Raw genomic sequence first — 22,080 nt, 5'->3', positions numbered from 1 at the left:
CTTTTTAACAGTGTAACAAGTAAGATGCTTTTTTTTTTTTTTTGTTCCTCCCTACATCTTCCTGGGTGGGAATGGGGTTGAGTAACTGTTGTCTCAGTAATGTTACAAACTGGTTTTCCATCTTGAGTCTTTTGTTTTGTGTTATGTTGTAGGAATGAAGGCTTAATCCCAAGCAACTATGTGACAGAAAACAGACTCACCAATTTAGAAATCTATGAGTAAGTTCCCTTAACAAGACCGCACTGTGATTAACTGTGATTAACGTTGGAAAATCAGAGAGCTGCTGAGAACTTTGAAGTATAGACAGTTTTCAAGTTTGTAAAAGAAAAAGAAAGTAACACATTTGATAGTCTTAGCAATGAAGAGACCTCTGATTCTTACCACAGTTGCTTCTGAAAATCCTTCTTAAGCTCGAATTTGTTGTGTTTGGCATGGCCATGCCTTAGGTACACTGATACATGTGTCATACTGTGTGTCCTAGACAGAGCGTTTATTTTTCAAAATGACAGATGGTAAATCTGACAGTCTACACTACCTGGTACTCAGATGTTGGCTCTTGTTTTGTTATGTTTTAGAAATAACTGAGAAGTGATAGACTAATGATATCGTTTGAAAGAACCTTAAGTATGCTTATTAAATGTATGCTTTAAAAACCTTCCTCTCTTTTAGATAACAATTATAACTTTAGAATAGAGAGATCTGAGCAGTGACTTTATAGATCTCACTCTTCCGGTGAAAATGTAAGGTTAATAGATTAAGTCACAGCTACAAAGTGACAGAGCTCTTCTTGTGTTTTTATAAAGTTAGATTCTCAGTTTGCCTTCATGCTCCCTCCTCCCTTTGGGTGCTCATCTTGTTTTTGTTTGTTTGTTTGTTTTGTTATGTTTTATTAGATATTTTCTCCATTTATATTTCAAATGCTATCCTGAAAGTCCCCTATACCTCCCCCTCCCCCGCCCTCCTCCCCAAACCACCCACTCCTGCTTCCTGGCCCTGGCATTCCCTTGTACTGGGGCATATAATCTTTGCAAGACCAAGGGCCTCTCCTCCCAATGATGGCCGACTAGGTCATCTTCTGCTACATATGCAGCTAGAGACACGAGGTCTGGGGGTACTGGTTAGTTCATATTGTTGTTCCATCTATAGGGTTGCAGTCCCCTTCAGCTCTTTGGGTACTTTCTTTAGCTCCTCCATTGGGGGCCCTGTGTTCCATCCAATAGATGACTGTGAGCATCCACTTCTGTATTTGCCAGACATTGGCATAGCCTCACAAGAGATAGCTATATCAGGTTCCTGTCAGCAAAATCTTGCTGAAATATGCAGTAGTGTCTGGGTTTGGTGGCTGTTTATGGGATGGATCCCCGGGTGGGGCAGTCTCTAGATGGTCCTTCCTTCCGTCTCAGCTCATCTTATAACCAGCATATGCAGCTAACAGGCATTAGTTTGTGATAAGAGTAGTGGTGTCAAGTATTTCTTGAGAGCAGACATCAAATGCAGAGGAAGACACTTCCTTGGCCTTGCTACTCATTTAGGCAAGATTCAGTACAGCTTTCCCTAAAATAGCTCTCATTCCAAAAGTTTAGGTGAGTATACAGGGTCATCTTTGAGCATAGATAAAGATGGTCCTAGGGCACGAGGCACATCTGATAGGTTTTCCCAGACTGCTCTGGTGGCTTGCTCTTCCTCCCTTGAACCAAGCTTTTCAGCTTCATCACCAAGTGTCTTCACTCTTTCCCGTCTCAAATGTTCTTTCTGTTGACCTGACCCTTTAGCTTAAGATTCCAGTCTCCACTCTCCACCCTCTTTGGGGGACTGAGCCACCTCTCTTAGAAAACAGTGTGGTGGCGATTTGTGGTCACTCAAGCTTGCCCCATGGGATCTCAGTGCTCCCCTGTGCTGAAGCTGGCCAACACCACAAGCCTAGTTGAAAGGAGACTGTGTATGAAAACCAACCCAGAACAATTAGAAAAATAGGCCATTTTTTCGATTGTTGTTCAAGTCTGGAATTTTCGTGGTGACCAAATGGACACTCACTGCCAGCGAAGCCACTTTTGTTTCTTTCTGCCATGTCTCATTTGCTCTTTGCTTCCTTTGTTTAGACTAAGCTGCGCCTCTGATTTTAGACTGGCTTATACTGCAGATACCAAATGAACACCTCTACGGTTAGAATCTCCATTTCATTTCTCTGGGTTCCGGCTTACATGAATTTTAAAATCATGCTTTTTACTGATTCAAATATTAGGAAGATTCACTAAATTTTATTTCTTTTTAAAACAGGTGCATTGACACAGGAGTAGAATAGTTATCATAATTAATCACTAGAACTTATCGATCACTTATACTTTTATGATGACTACACAAAAGAATCTCTGTAGGTGGAGTTACTGGGTGCAAGAGCAACCGAGTACAAACTGTAGTGTTATCATTAGAATGCTTTGTTTCTGGGCAACACTTCGTACTATCTCTGAATGCTCTAATAAGTGGGGACACCTACATCATGTGGTACATAGTAACATTCAATACAGTCTAGTGATTATGGTTATATCTGTGAACAGTGGAGACCAAGGGCAAGTCCTTTATAGTTTTTCCCACCCTACCTCGTTTTGCAGGTGGCCAGCATGTCCTAGTTACTTTAGCATCTGAATTCCGTTTATATGTTCAATCCCATTTGTGGTACTCTGGGGATGTATCTGATCTCCATTGCTTTGAGCCCTGAGGATACAATTTAGAACATACAGAGCTTTCCTTTGTATGAATGAGGCTTACAGTTAACAGAGGAAACAGACATTAAAACAAATATATAATTCTAAATTATAGTGCTAAATTGTAGTTCTAAAAGAGTAGGGTAGGACATTACAGGAGAAACCAGGGGCGGGGGTGATCAACGTGTACAGGAGATTTGGGTTCAGGAAGGTGACGTGAGCTCCTTAGGTGGTAGGAGGCAGCTTGAAAGGTGACAGAGGACTTCTGCTACCCTGGGGAAACACTGATATATAGAAAGATTGATGACGGCTTTTGTTTTAAACACACACTCAAATTATCAACAGACTGTTGTACTAACACAATTTTTCAGTAAGCTTTTGCATTTAACAGGCCGATCCTGATAAATTATTTATAAATTTGAATAAATACGAATAATCATTAAAATTCACGAAACGTACTTAAATATTTAGTGAGACTTATGAGCCCAGTTAATTAAACTTTCTGAAACACCAGATTTGCATTAATAAACTGGATTAAGTACGGTTATGGTTTTAAGTACCTCAGTTATGGTTTTAAGTACCTCACGCGATTGGCACAGCAAATGCATGGTTGTACTAAGTCCTGTGTAAGTCCTTTAAATGATGTTGGAAAGTTGAATGTTTAAATGATGTGGGAAATTAAGTTCTCCTAACTCTGCAAATATTTACAAATGAGTTAAATTCTCGTTTGCTGCAAATAACAAGTTTAGAATTAATTATGCATTTGATTTTTTTTTTTTTTTTTTTGAGACAGGGTTTCTCTGTATAGCTCTGGTTGTCCTGGAACTCACTTTGTAGACCAGGTTGGCCTTGAACTCAGAAATGCACCTGCCTCTGCCTCCCGAGTGCTGAGATTAAATTATGCATTTGAAACCAGCAAAACCAAAACACTCCATATCTTCTTATAAACATTTAAAATACTAAATGTCTTGATAATCCAAACTCTACCTGGGAGTTGAACTTGTTCATTTGTCTTTTTGTTCTCTGGACTGAATCCTTGACATTTTCAGAGCGACACAGTCACCTGCTAAGGGAAGCAATGTCACCTCTTCAGATGTAATGAGCTTTCTAAATCAAACCCTAAGGAGCACAACAGTGTTTTTTATTACATAGAAATCTAAGAAGGTTCTATGGCCATTCTACCCCACAGCCATCCAGCCTTACCATCAGAGTACTAGGGAGTGTGTGCGTGAGAGACTCAAGGTCCTATGTAATACACACACAGGCTGTCTCTACTGAACTGTAGCTTAATATGTTGGGTTGCTTTTTCAATGTCCACTATTTGGTATTAGTTTAGTACAAAGTGTCTAGGTATGGGAGATACAGTCTATGATGGTTTTAATTGTCAACTTGATTCCATCTACGATCACTTAGAAAGAGTCTCAATGAGAGGATGACTACACAACTATAAGGAATTGTTAGGATTCCATCAATAGAGTGGGAAGACCTGCCCATTGTGGTTGGCACCGTTCCCTATGCAGGGGTTCCCTAACTGTATAGGACCAGGCAAGTGTTTGAGTGGTCTTGTAGTCAGGATTCTATAGAGGAATAGAACTTGTGGAATGAATCTCCTATATCTATTACATAAAAGGGATTTATTATATTGGCTTTCAGGCTGTGATCCAGTTGGTCTAACAAGAGCTGTTTTCCAATGGAAGATCCAAGAATCCAGTAGTTGTTAGTCCCTGAAGTTGGATGTCTCAGCTGGTCTTTAGTATACACTGGAATCCCAAAGAAGTGGGCTTTAATGGCAGTGAAGGAATGGACTTGCTAGTAAGAGTGAGGGTAAGTTTCTGACTGTGGATGGACCGTGACTAGCAGCCTCTAGTTCCCACTGCCCTGACTTCCAGGAGATGGTGGACTACAAACTGGAGCTCGGAGCCAAAATAAAACTTTCCTCAAGTTTGTTGAGGTGTTTTAGCTCAGCAACAGGAAATGAAACTAAGACATGGCCTTACCTCGTTTTTTTTTAAAGTCCTTCTAGGTTTTAGTGTTTGATGTAAATGGATGAAATCCTGAAATATGGTGCTCCCGATCTCGAGTCACCCTCATCACACCTCTTCATGACTTAGGAATAGAGTCCCCCAAAGATCCTGTCTTTGTCACAAGCTTCTACCTGGCTCTCCAGTGACTACTTTGAAGATATTCTTATGGCAATTCCATATGGACGAATTTCTACTTCATATTTAAACAGGAGGAATGAATTCACATTTGCTATTTATCACTATAATGAACAAATGTAAAATACTAACAACAACATCATAGCAGGTGGAAAATATATTTGAGAATGGAACTTACACGAACTTCTTTCATCTTGAGTAGCATTTTACAGCTTTTTTTCCATTTATTTATTCACTTTACATCCTGATGATAGCCCTCCCCTCCTCCCAGTCTCACCTCACATGGCCTTCTTCACTCATTTCCCCCTTCTCTTTACCTCTGAGAAGGGAGAGGTCCCTCCCGGGGAAGCAACCCACTCTGGCACCTCAACTCACTGCAGGACTAGGTACATCTTCTCCCACTGAGAACCTACAAGACAGCCCAGTTAGGGGGGAAGGATTCACAGGCAGGCAACAGAGTCAGTGTTAGCCCCTGCTTCAGTTGTTGGGGAACCCTCATGAAGACAAAGGGGCATATCTGCTACATATATGCAGGGGGCCTAGGTCTAGTCCTTGTATGCTCTTTGGCCAGATGTCTCTGGGAACCCCCAAGGTTCAGGTTAGTTAACTCTGTTGGTTTTCTTGTGGAGTCCCTATTCCTTCTGAGTTCCTCAATCCTTCCCTCAACTCTTCCACAAGACTTCCTGAGCTCTGTCTAATGTTTGGCTGTGAATCTCTGCCTCTGTTTCGGTCAGCTTCTGGGTGGAGTCTCTCAGAGAACAGTTATGCCAGGCTCCTGTCTATGAATCCAGGCTGACGCACACATGGTCTGAGGCTCCAATGTAGTTGAAAGAGGAAGGTAGGCCAGCAATGTGTTTCTACTGATCTTCTGAGGTCATCTCTGTACATTCCCCCCAAACTGTGGCTGGGGTTGCTATGCATTCATTTATGTCCATCTCACACAGGGCACCCGCCTAGCCAGGACAGCAATGACAAACAGAGCTTCACGTGTTGTATCATTGTGGCAGGGCTTTGACCAACAAAGAGGCATGAAGGTCTCACGTGTGTCCCTGTGAATCCACTACCCGTGTAGACACAGAGATAGTTGTTTCCTCTGTCCACACATAGACCACCTCTTTGGCCTTTTACAGATTCAGCTTTTCACTATTTTATCACTATTCCCTTTAACATGGAAATTTTACAACCCAACCAGCAGTGACCTCTCCATGTTAGTTTCCTGTGTCTGTAATACTGCCTTATTTCGTCAGAAGGGGTTTTGTCTTTCTGTAAGAGATCTCAGACCCATCTTGAAATTATTCCAATACTGTAGCATTCACTTGAAAGTCCCAACAGATGTTCACTATTCTTCACAAGTTTCCATCTTGAGTGGACAATTCCTTTGCCTAAAACCCATTGTCATCATCTCTTGTTTCCTGTGGTTCATCTTTCCTACTGTTTATTTTTCAGTTTGATGCCATTGGTGGTTTAGAGAGCCGACCATCCAGATTTTGAGTCAGTGTCTCACCACCAGGTGTTAGGGGAAGTGCATGTACCAGAGGCCTCTATCCTATGACTCAGAGGGGTTTCAGTGAGCCACCTCTGGCCCATTCATGATGACTCAGTCCCTGCTCAACGTTGCCTTCCTCTCTCTACTCTCCACAAAGCAGTATTTCTGGTAATATTTCATTACATTTAAAGTTCTTTGTAAATATTTTTGCTTTGACATTGAAAATTTCTCAACCTTTCTGTCTTCTTTTGACCCTCCTTCTCTGTTTTCTGTACCCTATGTGTTTACTGCTTAAGGTTGGTCATATCAAACTACACGCTGATTTTGAGGAAAGCTTTATTTTGGCTCCGAGGTCCAGTTTACAGTCCACTGCCTCCAGGAAGTCAGGGCAGCAGGAACTAGAGGCTGCTAGTCACAGTCCATCCACAATCCGGAGCTTACTCTCACTCTTACTAGCAAGTCCATTCCTTCACTGCCATTACCTGACAATGTGATTTAATTATGTCTACCGTGTGTAGTTCTGATAGTCATTCAATAACACATCAAATACAGAGAAAACAGAGTGATTGAAAGTAGAAGGAAAGAATTTAAGTGCTGATTTAAGGAAGGAAAGAATCCCAGTGTGGCTTAGTGAATAAGGGCAAGCAGTGGTAAGAGAGAAGGCAAGAGAATTTGGGTCAGGAACATTGGTTGGTTGTTGGTAGACTCTATCCGTTAATTACTAACCATATTGGAAGAGGGGGAGTGTCTCAGGAAAATTAGGTAAGTCAGGATAAATTTCACTTTGAAAGAGACCTAGCACTTCTAAAAGCATGCAAATAGGAACTCTTGAGGAGAAACAAAGATTTGGATATGGCTATATTCGCAGAACTAAGCATTTGTTGAAGATGGTAGGTAACTTTGCATCTTACATGGACTTTTACAAGATGTTAAATCATACAAAATTGTATATAAATACTTCATGGGCCAGAAGAGGGATGTGAGCTATGGTAGAATGATCTACATTTTTGGGGGGCCTCAAATGAGAAAAATATATATTCAGCTTGATAAATTGGCAATATAACAGAACATTGTTATTTATCTGAATTTAAGTAGCAGATTTCTAAAATGAATTCTAAAGTAAAGACTTTAAAATGAACTCGAGTAGGTTCTTTTTGGTGGGGGAGACTGGAAAAAATAATATAAAGTTAAAAATGTGTTCTTTGCTACTTTTCCAGATGGTACCACAAGAACATTACGAGAAACCAGACCGAACGCCTATTGAGGCAAGAGGTGAGTCTGTGTGTCCAGAACAAGCCTGTGAAAATTTCTAGTAATCCTGAGAAAGTTTCTTAGAAAGATTGAGGCCATTCAAAACCAAACCAAACCAAACCAAACCAAACCAAACCAAACCAAACCAAACCAAACCAAAACAAACCAAACCAAACCAAACCAAAACAAAACAAAACGTGTGTTTGTGTTCTTTCTAATCTTAAAATACCCTCACAACCCCATTCCTACTGCACATTTTTCTAAGTCAAAACTCCGACGTGTTTTCATAAGATCACCTTTTCACTGACTGCCTTCATCGTTCCAGAAACCTGTTTCTCTTGAAGTGATTTCAACTCTAGACTCCTTCATTGGACACGCACTCTCTCAGTGGGGTCTGTATATGAGTTTCCCATGACAGTGGTTCAAACCCTTCCTAACACAGTTCCTCATGTTGTGGTGACCCACCTCAACCATAAAATTATTTTCCCTGCTACTTCATAACTGTAATTTTGCTACTGTTATGAACTGTAATGCAAAAATCTGTGTTTTCTGATGGTCTTAGGTGACCCCTGTGAAAAGGATGTTAAACCCCAAAGGGTTCATGACCCAGAAGTTGAGAACCACTACCATATGCACTTTGCTGCAACAGAGACTCTAACCTGGTGACCTCTGCTTACACCCATGAGAAGCACAAATACAGAGAAATATGCAGTGTTGGTTTCTTTAGTCTTTAGAAACAAAGGGGAGAGTTGGTAGTTGAGATATTAAATTCATATCAAAACCACTCATTTAGGTCAAAGCAAGACAAAAGAGCAGAGTTTAGGTTTCCAATTGTCAGTGCATGGTCACTGTGGGGAATGAAGAGTCAAACCCAGATCCTGAAGAGGAAGTGTTGTGTCACTCTGTGCTGGCCTCGGATGTTCAGGGACTCTAGGACTATGAATGAGAATCAGCTCTGTATCTATATATAGAAAAATCCATGTCAGTGATAGCCCAGGATCCTGAGAAGACCAACTGTAAAACAGGGGACCATGTGGATCCAGTTAGCATCCTCTCTCTTCTCTCTCTTCTCTCTCTCTCTCTCTCTCTCTCTCTCTCTCTCTCTCTCTCTTTCTCTCTCTCTCTCTCTCCCTCCCCCTCCCTTCCCTCCCTCCCTCTCCTTCCCTCCCTCCCTCTCCCTCCCTCTCTCTCTCCTCTCTCTCCCTCTCTCCCTCCCTCCCTCTCTCCCTCCCTCCTTCCCTCCCTCCCTCCCTCCATTTCTCCCTCCCTCCCTCCCTCCTTCCCTCCCTCCCTCCCTCCATTTCTCCCTCTCTCCCCCCCTCCCTTCCCCCCCCCCACCTTATGGTTGAGATGTGAGCTCTCAGCTATTGCTTCAGCACCATGCTTGCTTGCCTGCTGCTCTGAAACCCCACCCCTCCCAGAATGTTCATGGATTCTAACCCTCTGGACCAGACTCTACCGAAAGACGTGTTTTCTTTTATAAGTTGCCTTGTTCACAGTGTTTTGCCATGGAGATAGAAAACTAAGATTCTAGTTTACACTTTCATTCTTTCAGAATTTTATACAAGTATACACGTTTTGATCATAATCACCTCCCCTTTCTTCCAATTCCTTCCAGATCTCTCCTCACATCTCCCTCCTAACTCCATATCTTTAAAAAAAAATAAACTGCTAAGTAGACCTGCCCACACATACACTAGGGTGAAGCCATCCACTGGAGCACCAGGGCCACATTCCTAGTAGAACCGACTTTCCCTCTGCTACCTGCTACCAACTGTCAATAGTGCCTAAGCTGGGGGGTAGGGGAAAGGGTGAGTGCCATGTGTCCCTCCTCCACCTATGCTGCAATGTTGACTGGACTGGTCTAGTGCAGGTTTCTTTCTGCAGGCAGCCACAGCTGCTGTGAGGTCAAGAATATGGAAGTCCCTTCAAGTCAATGCACTGTTTCACACCTCCCCTCTTTTACCCACTGGCTCCTACATTTTGCCTGTTCCTATTATCCACCAACCCCTAACTCTTGGAGGGAAGTGAATATGATATTGCCATTTCAGTTCTACCTGAGGATTCCACCAACCCATATTTCCTGTAGTTTGGTCAGCAGTGAGTCTGTATTAACTGCCATCCACTACACAAAGATGCCTCTCGGATAAGGCCTGAGAGCTGCACTACTCTACCGGTAGAGAGATATGCATTTAGAGGGAACATTGATACTATCTCCATTTTTCAAAATAATAGTAGTGTGTTCACCCCTAGGATTTATGAGCTCCCCAGCAACAGACTCTTGGCCAGATTTACAGTACCAGGTGCACTTTCCTCCTGAGCAAGAGGCCTTAAATCCTACCAGAAAGCAGTTGTTTGACCTATACCGTTCATGTCACTATCTTACTAATGGGAACAGCTTTTAGGCCTGTCATTACTGTGCCACACAGGGGCCACAGCTGGTAAGATGACTGATTTTTAGCTTCCCAGAACCTACATCCCACTTCCCATGTACCAAGAAAGCCCCACAGAATGGAGGAAGCCTTCAGATAAGTACCAGCTAGATCTCTCTGAGTTCTGTGATCAGTGTGTGGTGTCTTCAACAATAGGGTTTTACCATCAAGTTCTGGTGGGTACCCAGGAACAATGGGAATAGCCTGTAATGTTTTGATGTCCTCTGGGGCTCCTTTAGCTAACAATTTAGTTAGTAAAGAGGTGGTATCACATATTTGAAACTGGGCCTTTTAATTGGCAACCTATGGCTTCTGGGAAAAGCATTATCTTGTGCAGGATAATTATACTTAAGCTAACAGAAAGAGAGAGAGAGAGAAACAAAGAGACAGACAGAAACAGAGACAGATAGAGACAGAGACAAAGAGACAGAGGGATAGAAACAGAGCGACACAGACACACACACAGAGATGTGCATACATGGAAGTTTATAGAATAGTAGGTTTCTATGTGGCTCTTTCAAATATTCTCAGTGTTATTCATTCTTCCCCCTAATTCTCAAATTCCTTTCTCTTCTATCCTCTCCCTCTCCCCTCTTAAGCATCTTCTCTACATTCCTTTCTTTTCCTGTCACATCACCTTTGACAAAATCCAACATCCTTTCATGATAAGAGTGCTGGGAGTTGGGAAAAAGGGAACATATTTCAACATAATAAAGGCTGCATATGACAAACTTATGAACAAACACTCAAAACATGTCCACTAAGATCAGGAACAAGAGAAGGTGTGTACATGTGTGTACATGTGTGTGTGTGTGTGTGTCCGTCTGTCTGTCTGCATGTGAGTGGAGGCCAGAAAATGGTATCTAGAATCATCTTTGCTTGCTCTCTCTGTTATATGTTAAGGTAGAGCCCCTCACTTGAGCCCAGAGCTTGCTGATTTGTCTAGTCAAGCGAGCCAGACTGTTTCAGGAATTCCCTGCTTCTGTCTCCCAAGAGTTGGCATCACAGGCAGGCTGCCACATGTGACCAGAATTTATACAGGTACTGGGGATCCGAACTTGGATTCTTATGCTTAAACGGTAAGCACTACACCCACTGAGCCATCTCCCCAGCCCCTTATGTATACTCTTCCACACAGCCCCTTTGTCCTTCCTACTGAGTCTTCCCGCACATCGGTACACAAGCGTGTATTTCATTCGCTTTATATCTGTGGATCGTCCCCTAGTTTAGATATATACAATTTATAAGTCAATGGTTCATTATATAAATTAAGTGAGATGTAATCTCCTTTCTATTAAACAATGCTGCCTTCCACTCTCTCCTCCCACACATCTTTTTTTTTTTTTTCTATTTATATGAGTCTTTTTTTTGGAGACTAAGTCTCCAAAGTGGAAATCCAGGGCCGAAGGGAATATGCATTTCTGACCCTCCGTAGACCTTGACGCGCCCTCTGTAGGAGAGGTGAGGAGTCACATGAGTCTAGATATCCACGGGGAAAATACAGGAGCATCTGTTTCTCACAGCCTTTCTAGGCAGCAACATCTGGATCCTTCCCTGACACCTCATCTTACTGAGAATTTGATTTGCAGTCTCTTAGCCTAGGGATGTTAAGCTGTTTTTCATACATTACATTTTATGTGTTTGATTTTCTTTGTTGTAATCGTCTGTTCATACTCTCTGCATGGTTTTCTACTAGGTTTTTGATTCCTTTCCCAGAATCTATTGAATCTATGTAGCTTTAACTTAAGGAAACCAACCCTGGTGGCAGGTGACTATATTTCTTATATGTTTCTGATTGTTCAGTGGTTTTCTGGCATGAACAAGGTATTTGAATTTTGCATGTTTGAATTCATCAGACACATTTTTGTAAAGGTTGATAGATTATATCAAGATAGAACTGCCTTCTCCACTCCAAGAAAAACTCCCCATGCTTCTGGATGAGTCTAGTGGTTTTATTTGGTGAACTTGTAGCTTTGGCTCATTCTAAAGGTTTCCTGTTGCAATGAGTGTGGAGGGAGGTTTACTTATTTACCAAGTACCTTCCTCTTCGGTACTCAGGAGTTGCCACATTCATAATGATAAAAAAAGACATGTTTATTTTGGATTACATCTTTACTTTCAACTTGTCTTCAATTGGCAGCCTGTATATGACAAACCTATGAGTACCATCAGACTAAATGGAGAAAAGCTCAAAACATGTCCACTAAGATCAGGAACAACACAAGGTGTGTGTGTGTGTGTGTGTGTGTGTTCATAAACTACTTTAAATATGGAGGCTTTCTCTGGTGTGGTTGACTTTCCTCACTCTCAGGATCACCACAACACATTGAAAACAAGCCTTCCTGTGGTTGTGCTCAATGTAGAGATTACACGAGGGAAAAATATTTAGGCGCTATAAATCAATGTGCTGTGGTACATGTGGGCTTTGATGCTACTAAATTCAATTTATTAACACTTTCTTTAATAGGTGTTATGAAATGAGACCGCTCAGGGGCCTTTCTTTTGTGTAGCCTGGGCAGGGTTGGCTACTGACACCAAAGTGACCTTACTCACATATGATTTGTAGTTTATCTTTGGCTCCCTTGCTCTGGAATAGGTCAATCTGTATACGAGTTTTTCCTTTCAAGTTTCGTGTTTTCCAGTATGTGAATATGGAGTTTTCTAATGCTGTGTTTTAAGGACTGTGCCCACGGTTCTACCCATGATCCATTAAGATTTTTAGCTTAATTGGATTCAATCCTGAAAAACTGTTTTGTTAACTATCTCTTGCATTCAAGTTTTACAATTTGTTACAGGCAAATCAAGATTTATTTATTTATTTATATATTTTTTACAGATCATTGACTTACCATCGTGTGACATAATTTTTGATAATTTTCACAATTAGTTTTTGACTAGGTTAATTAGCTAATCTGTAATTTTCCTTAAACAACCAGATTTTGAATGTAATTACTGGTTGTATCACATTTTCATCTTTATAATTTATTATCTTCTGCTTTGATATTTACCGGTTTTCTTCTTAAACTTCACCTGGTGTGCTGGCTAGTTTTATGTCAACTTGACACAAGCTCATCCGAAAGGACGGAGTTTCAATTAAGAAAATGCCCCATGAGATTTCGATTTAGGCAACTCAGAAGGACATTTTCTTAATTAGCAATTGATGGGAGAGGGCCCACCTCATTGTGGGTGATGCCACTCCTGGGCTGGTGGTCCTGAGTTCTATAAGAAAGTAGGCTGAGCAAGGCATGAGGAGCAAGCCAGGAAGCAGCACCCGCTCCGTGGCCTCTACATCAGCTCCAGGTTCCCACACAATTTGAGTTTCTGCCTTGTTTCCCTCAATGGACTATGACTCTGGATAAAACCCTTCCCCTCCCAAGTTACTTTTGGCCATCATGTTTCATGACAAGAATAACAACCCTGAGACACCATTCTGACTTCTGGAGTTAGATATGCTTATGTTTTAAATATTTACGTGTGCATTTATTTTAGTTTATTGATTGCTCTGTTTTCCTTTCTGCTGCTATGACAAAATACTCTGGCTAAACACAACCTGGGCAAGAAAGGTTTTTATTTCAGTTTACAAGCTGCAGTCAAACAGGAACTTGAAGTCGACACCATGGAGAAATGTTGCTTGCTGGCTTATTTGCAGGGCTCTGTTTATCTGGTTTTCTTATACAGCCCAGAACCTCCTGCCCAGGGCACGGTGCTGCCCACACCATCAAGGAAATCAAGACAATGTCCTATTGACATGCGCACCCACAAACAATCTTCCCTTCGCTGATTCTCAGCACAGCACTCATGTAAATAATAAGAGCACAGGTTTATTTCTGAGCGCTGTTTGAGCTACACAGCAGAGGCTCTCCTGCAGGATCTTTCCTTATTATTTTAGATATTGTAATTGTAGTTATGTCTTTTTAACCTGTGTATATATATATACATGTGTGTGTGTACGCGTGCATGTGTGTGTGCCTGTGTGTGTGTGTGTGTGTGTGTGTGAGAGAGAGAGAGAGAGAGAGAGAGAGAGAGAGAGAGAGTATATGATAAGTGTCTGAGAAGGCCAGAGGAATGTGTCTTTTCTAGTGGACCTGGAGTTACAGGTGGTTGTGAGCCACCCAAAGTGGGTACTGGGAACTGAGCTCTGGTCCTCTGGAGGAGCAACAAGTATTCTTGACCACTAAGTCGTCCCTCCATTCCATTTATATTTTAGTTTCCTTGAGTTAGATAAATGAAAATGTAAAATCTGGAGATGCTGGGGGTACTGTCCTTGGAGGCTTGTTAGGGGTTTCTCATTCAGTACTTGGTGGTATTCCTTCTAGAAGCAGAGACCAGTCAGCCCATAATTTTGTTGTGCGCATATTCTCTATGTTGATTTGCACACCTACCATAACAGGCACATAAAGCACACATGCAACTTCTCTTGTGACACTTTGGCCAGTTACACTTAATGCATTGCTTGTGCATCATAAGAATTCAACAAAGGCTGGATTTTGTTGTTTGCAATGCCTCTGAGAGACTTCAATTGGGGATTGACCCTAATGTCTTTGTGTAAGTATGGGAGGAGACTGCATTTAGTATCTTAAGTGCACTGTGAGGGGTGACACACGCAGCCTGAGTGCTGTAGTACTTTCTAAGCAGAGCCTTCTATGGCAGTGTGGTTGTGACCCCTGTGTGTGGGGTCACACGTCAGGTATCCTGCACGTCAGATAGTTACACTATGATTCATAACAGAAGCAAATGTACAGTTATGAAGTAGCAATGAAATAATTCTATGGTTGGGGCTACCATGACATGAGGGTCACGGGACATGGTACTAAAGAGTCACAGCATCAGGAAGACTGAGAACCACTGCTCTGTGGGTTTGTACGAGAGCTCCTACTGCTGTTCTGCCTTCAGGAACATAAGTAAACATACCTGATAAAGCAGCAAAGCGGTGTAATAACAAACAACGCAGCCTAACTGTCAAAATGATGATCGGAAAGCAATTTACAGCTTTCTTGGAGTTTCTTCAAAGACTGTTCACAGGGACCTAGTTCTTTTGTTGTTGTTGTTGTTGTTTTTTTGTTTTGTTTTGCTTTTTGTTTTTTGGGACAGGGTTTCTCTGTATAGCCCTGGATGTCCTGGAACTCACTCTAGACCAGGCTGGCCTCGAACTCAGAAATCCGCCTGCCTCTGCCTCCCAAGTGCTGGGATTATAGGTGTGCGCCACCACCGCCCGGTGGGACCTAGTTCTTAATGGAGCATGGGAAGTGCATCCCATCCTTGGGATAGCATAGCCATTCCTCCCTTCATCTCGCCCACATCCTACACCTGTTTGCAGCTCCCACCAGAGTCCCGACATGTATCCTTCCTCATGAACTCTGACCTCTCGTCCTACTCTCTACCTTTCCAGAAACATTTCTCCCTGCATCCTTCACCCCCGTCTTCTGACATACAGCCTTGTCTGTCTCAGACGTTTTCCTAAGGATCAGCGATTTTCATCTGTTATCCTAATCAACAACAAAAACCACTAAACGCTGGGTAAAAGGCGGTCAGATTCAGAACTTTCCCTGAAAACAATAAATCAAGGATAACGGATGAAAATGCTCACGACGATGCACTTCTCATCCAACCCGCCTTCTCCTGGGCACACTATTTATAAATCTGTGAGAGAGAAAAGGCAGGGCACTCGTGAAAGCAGTCTCATTCTCCAATCCTAAGAGTACAGGAGTTGCTCACTTATTTATAGAAGCTACTTATAACAAATCTATCTAGGTTTGTTTTTCATCAGTAAGATCTCAGCTTCCATTTCTAAGAAGGAATAGACTCGTATAATGGATAAATGTTATTCGTGCAGGCTAAAGAAGGTGCCTTTATCGTGAGAGATTCGAGACACTTGGGGTCTTACACAATCTCTGTGTTTACAAGAGCTCGAAGGTAAGTAAGCACAGGTGATCTTGCTTTAGAACTAATCCTTGAGACAGTTTTAATTGGTAGTGATGCCATCACATAGAGACTATGAGAAAGGGCTCGCCCCTAGGGAGGAGACTGCTAGTCTAGAAACTGGGACAACTACCCGGGTCACATTGTGTCTCTCATAATCTACTCCATGCCATGTAACCTGATACATATATTTCAAAGCTTTCCTCTCTTCCTTTTACCAAGGAATCCTCTCCGTCAAGGTAGATTAGTCATGGCTGTCACTGTTGGCATGGCCCTCAGACACCCCAGTCCCCTGTGGGCTTGGCCTACACAAGGGCTCCTGAGCGCCACAAGCTTCCTATGCCTATCAGTCTGGGCTGTTCTATGGCTATAGGTATTTGTGATAAAGCTAGAGGTACCTGGGAGGCAGCATCTCTGGAGTGTCCTGTTCCTCCCGTAGTGAGGGAAGGGGCTGAGGAGAGAATACCTCAGTTTGTCTGCAGTCTCATAATGAAGCCCTGGCTGCCCAAAGCCATTACCTGCTCAGCAGTGCTCTGGATGTGGACTTTGCCGTCTTCATCTCAGCCTTCCAATGCCTTCACAATGAGATTTCTCATTCGTTTCGTCAGTGTTTAACATTCAGTAAATATTTATGTGTTCTTCTCCATGAGAATTGCTTTATTGGGCACGAGGCTTGTCTCCTAAACTTATGTTGAATATGAGGTACCAGTAAGACAACTGAGGGGTGATCAGGTGTTTGTCCAGCCCATCCATCCTTTCTCTCATCAGCATGTAGTGTTGCCAGGAGGAGAACCTGAACATCGGGGTCCCGCTGCTTGACACACCGACTTCATTCTAAAGCCCGTCCTTTGCTTCTCTAGTAACTGACATTGTATTGATCCTAGGCATACACAGTCTTCAATAAAACATTACCAGATAAAAAAGAATGACTCAGGACAGTGGTACATCACCGAAAGACACCTCTTCCCCTCAGTCCCCGAGCTGATCCAGTATCACCAGTACAATGCAGCTGGTAAGTGTGGAGTGAGGTCTGGTGGGAAGGGCTGGGATCAGTCCCTTGACTGGGAAGGTATGCATGGTCTCAGATAGCCAACAGCAGCAAACAGCCCTAGACACCCAGGGCTTGAAATACAATCTCTCTTGGGCAATGGTTGTTTTCATTGATATCTCTCCTCCCGGCCCTGCCCCCAGTCAAGGAACAAGACTTGAGTTGCAGTTTTTGATTTCTACCAGATTAAAGATGGTAGATGACAGAGGTTGCCAAGGGGACTTAGTTATATATTTATTCTGGAAGTTTACAGAGGGACAAGTGAAATACAGTTTCAAATCTCTATAAATGGCAAGGCTGTTTTCCTTTGCTCCCCAAAATCTGTTCTTTGGTTTAGCTAATTACAACAGGAAATTATCTCTAAGCGCCTCATCCTCTATTCTTTCTTGTTTTGAGAAAGCACAAAAGTTATACAGAACCCAGGGTTTTGCTCTTACACTTGGGCGTAAATACTCCAGACTATTGAACCTTCTCCTTGACTATCATTCGCTCATCTCTCTTTATACAAACCTATCATTTGCGGAAAGACAAGGGAGTCTCAGAAATTTCTACCACAATGACACACCTCTGGTCTTCAACCTGTACCTGGTCTGTTCCAGGACAGTTGGAGCTGGGGAGGAGGTGTCTTTCCCTTAGCATCACAGAACTTGGCACCACCCCACTGTAACTTTCTTTTGAAGATTTCATTCGTGAAAAGTTGTGTATTGACCCAAACAAAACCAAACCAAATCGCCTTTTCTCTGACACTGGTTCTGTACACCCAGAACAGGACATCTGTGTACACATATGGGGTGAATCCATTCAGATTTCCAAGGATCAGCCGAGGCCTGGTTAGGGAGAAGTGCAGGGAAGAGGGCTGGTGGGTCAGGGATTGGGCTGGAGAAACAAAGCCCACATCAGCAGGCCAGTTCTGAGTTTGCTTTCCCTACATTTCGTCCTGTTTCTTTCCTTTAAAGAAAATATTTAAGAAAGAGAATTTATGTGGTGGGGTTACAAAACAGTGAAAGACCAGGATGTGCCAACATCAAGAGGTAGGAACGATAAACTGTTGACTGCATAAATACTCTTGATCAATTACAAAAGCAATCAATTTCATATCCTAAATATGTTCCTCCGGATCCCTGTTTCCCCCTAGTATCAGGGCTGCCCTAATTAATCATAAGTCCCACGGACAATCTCTAGCAGTTGGTTAACATTCTCATTGTCTCCAAAGCTCACTTTCCTTCAATCTACCTCTATGCTAACAAATCTACCAGTGAGCTAACAAAAATGGCGATATGAAGATTTCACTTTCTTGTTTGAGACTGACCCTCCCCCTAGTCTCCTTCGCTCCATCTCTTTCTCCCCCACTTTGCTGTAAAATGCAGTGCCTTCTGACACAGCTTACAAGACCCATCACAACCAGAAGAATACACCTTTTTTTTTTTTTTCCTGATTTTCGAGACGGGGTTTCTCTGTATAGCCCTGGCTGTTCTGGAACTCACTTTGTAGACCAGGCTGGCCTCGAACGCAGAGAATACACCCTTCTTGATGATGATTTCTTGCCTCTTCCTACCCGCTGATTCATGGTTCAAGCCTCTCTACTCTCTCATGCCTAGAACGACCTTTGTCGTTTCTCCTTTTTGGCAGATGCCATTCCTCCCAGAAGACACACAGGTGCTAGGCGTTCTTTGTCTGTGTCCCGGCTAGGCTGTGTGTGTCTTCACACAATATTCCTTTTTACATGCGAGAGCTGTCTCATCTTGTATTTCTTACGGAGGGAGAGCTTCCTGCAGAGGGAGCCACCATCTCAGAAGTCACTGTGTTTGGATCAGCTGAGGTCTTTGGGATTCACCTAGAAGAGAATCCTGTGCATTAGGTCTTAATCCCGCCTGTTTTCCCCACTGGCTAGACTTGTCTCTGCCTCCCAGTCTTTGCATGCACTATTCACCTGCCTGGGCTTTCCCAACAGATTTTTGTGGGTGGCTCCTTGTCAGTCACTGTCTTCATACCTATGATAATCGTGTCTGAAAGGCCTTCCTAGATCACTCATTCTCTGATAACTACATTTATCCACTTTTCCTGGCTTACCATCGTCGACGTTTTCTTGTGTGTGCACACACTGGCTTATTTCCCATTCCCCTAGAAAGTAGGGCCCTTGAGAGCAGAGGCCATCAGCATCTCCTTCACCGCTGTCTCCTAACATCAACATAGAGCATGATGCGAACAGACTTTCAGTTAGTAGCGACTGAGGAAATAAATAATGGATGTTTATTGATAAAATTAAATCGGTTGTCTAGAATCCTTTTCATGTTGACCCAATCATATGAAGTCTTATTCATTCGACTATGATACTGTCAAACAAAACAGAACGAAACCAAAACAGAACAAAAGAATCCCACAAAAATCTATTTTCAAAGGGTGTTCAATTTGATGGTTAACGCTTTCGCAAATAATTTGATCAAGTATTCCATTTTGTAAGAGGAAACTTTGGGAGACTAATACAAACATATGTTCAAGAAAATATAGTATATTTTATAACAGCAAAATCGCAGAAATATTTTGGGGTCTATTTATAGTCCTCAGTATGTATAACCTACATGCTTGATAGGAAAAAGTTATATTAAAACATTTATATTTTTTGTACAATGTATGTACTACATACATACTTCCAAAATATTCAAAGAAAGCTTTGCCAAGTTTTTTTTTTTTTTGCCAAAGTGATAATAATTCATCTGTGCACACTGAGATGCTGTAAGAGAACTTTGTGTACAGTGAGTATCTATTAGGAAGATGCTTTTAGGTGGAGAATAGAGAATTATAATGACTCACCGAATTGTTATACCTAATTATTTAAAGGCAAGTGCTACCTTCCAGTGTACCCACTTCTTCCTACCGTAACTAATAACTAGCTTTGATGTGCTCATTTTTCTTTTTCCTTAGGTCTCATATCTCGTCTCCGCTATCCCATTGGGCTCCTGGGCAGCTGTTTACCAGCCACATCTGGTTTTAGCTATGGTAAAGTACACACATGTGCTGAGGGAATCCATCCATCCATCCATCCATCCATCCATCCATCCATCCATCCATCCAGGAACCACCCCGAAGATTCCTTAAATTCTCAGTTCGTTTGAAATGTCTATCTGCATATGTTTCCTTTAAAAATGTAAATCTCTTGCTGGAGATGTTGAAATAACCCATCTCCCAGGGCAACGTGAAGTCAGTAGCAATGTTCTGGTTTAGCTTCGCATTTCACCGTGCCTTAAGAGGACCTGTCATCCTCCCATTTTGATAAATAACTACTATTCTCTGGATGTTGAGGCTGTGGTTTTCTGATTACAAGGGTTGCTGGGAAATGACGGCTTTCCATGAGAAAAGAGCTGTTGAATGGCTCCACTTCACCTTTGTTCACACAGAATCGCTACCCTCAGATTCAAATCACTTTCTAGCAGGGGTGACATTTACACGTCTGTGAGACTAAATGTCAACCAGGGAAATCTTGTTTTCTGACTTGTAGAAAATGCTGTTTCCTTGAATTCCTCTCATTAGCAGGACTCAGATTATACTGGAAAAAAAAAAACAAGGAACAGTGAGAATTATATTGCATAAAAATGACTATGATTCAGGGTCTTAGTTTAAGAATGTTGGAAGCATGACTTTAGGGTGCTATGGGTACATCTATCACTCCTATATGTAAGATCGTATGTATTTAGCAAAGCAGTTGGCAATTATGCTCTTTACTTTCTCAGGATAAGGTCAACTTTTTTGAACAAAATATCACATAAGCCACACCTATTGCATAGTGGTTTTTTTTTTGATTGTTTTGTTTTTGTTGTTTTTTTGTTTTGTTTTGCCAAGTTCTGAGCACTTTAGGTAATCGAATGAGAAACTACACACTCTGTCTGGCCTCTTCCTGTTCTCACCACTTTGAATTTCATCTACTGTGTTGGGTGTGGCCAGCTCATTTTCCCTGGGTCAGAGGGCTACGCTGTCAGGATTGCTATCTTCTTTACACAGCTATTAGGGTTGTCCTCAGGCTTAGCTCTTACAAGTACTATTGTTATGAACGCTCTCATTTATGTTTAGATGATAAATGTTCAGTTAGGCCCTGCTGTAAGTATAGTTTAGAGTAGTTTTGTCTCATCAAAGGCTAGTCACAATGTTTGAGATTTCCTAGGCAGAATCAATTTTCCAAAGAATCTATACCAAATTCCACTCCTATCAACAATGTATAGGAATACCAGGCCTATAGTTTCACCCTTGGTAAAAATTCCCTTTAGCCATTTTGTTAAGTGTTTGGCGGTATTGGTTTATGGTTTAATTTTGATCCCTTGCGATGAGTTATTTTGGCCACGGTTTAATAGGTGTAGCGGTCATTTAGATATTCTGTTTTATGATCAAATTCTCATCATCTTTACCCTTAAAATTAGATTATACATTTTTTTCTGGTTGATTTATTCTTTGCATTTTCTTTTAAAGATCTGTCTTTATTTTATGTGTATGAGTGTTTTGTCTACACGTGTGTAGCAGTACTTCATGAGTGCTTGAGGCCTGCCGAAGCCAGAAGAGGGACAGAGTTGGGTTTCCTTGAGATGGAGCTCAGAATGGTTTTGAGCCAGCTTGTGGGTGCTGGAGACTGAACCCTGGTCTTCTGCGGGAGCAGCAAGCGCTCTCAACCACAGGGTCATCTCTCCAGATAAGCAGACAAAATTAAGACTTGTAATTTATGAATATTTTCCTGTGATAATATTCTATCAAGAAATTCTGTGCCATTGTCAAGGTCATAAATCCTTTTCTCCTGTCACCTTTACAACAGCATTTCACTCCTGAGTTGGGGACTACTTATCGTCCTTAATAATCCTGCTAAGTGCATTATCCTAAAGTTCCAGCAGATGGCGGTGTTGCTGTAGGGAAAGTTAGGTGCTAAAAAAGTTAAGCTTCCATAGTTTCAAGGGTATTATTTTATAAACAGTCCTTTTTCTCCCCCTTCCTGTCTTGCTTATGAGAAATGAGAAATATACAACAATACAAATTTCACCTTAAACACATGTTTGGATATATGTTGGTTAACAGCCTGGTAATGGACTTATACATCTACATAGTA

The 22,080-nt window shown here is 41.9% G+C and overlaps 1 protein-coding gene across 2 annotated transcripts in view; it reads left to right on the top strand.

Moving 5' to 3' along the window:
• Positions 1-22,080, top strand: part of Txk (TXK tyrosine kinase) — a 41,743-nt gene that overhangs the window by 4,791 nt on the left and 14,872 nt on the right. The window contains exons 4-8 of one of the 2 annotated variants that reach the window (XM_021161680.2): positions 153-218; positions 7,565-7,619; positions 15,864-15,943; positions 16,834-16,961; positions 19,920-19,994. In XM_021161680.2, the coding sequence (XP_021017339.2) occupies positions 153-218; positions 7,565-7,619; positions 15,864-15,943; positions 16,834-16,961; positions 19,920-19,994 (404 nt within the window). The remainder of the gene's footprint in view (positions 1-152; positions 219-7,564; positions 7,620-15,863; positions 15,944-16,833; positions 16,962-19,919; positions 19,995-22,080) is intronic. The other variant, XM_021161681.2, reaches the window with a different exon arrangement.

The sequence above is a fragment of the Mus caroli genome, unplaced genomic scaffold (assembly GCF_978045245.1).
Source record: "Mus caroli unplaced genomic scaffold, Mus_caroli_1 scaffold_4, whole genome shotgun sequence".
Lineage (NCBI taxonomy): Eukaryota > Metazoa > Chordata > Mammalia > Rodentia > Muridae > Mus > Mus caroli.
This window is presented reverse-complemented; position numbering and strand designations above follow the sequence as displayed.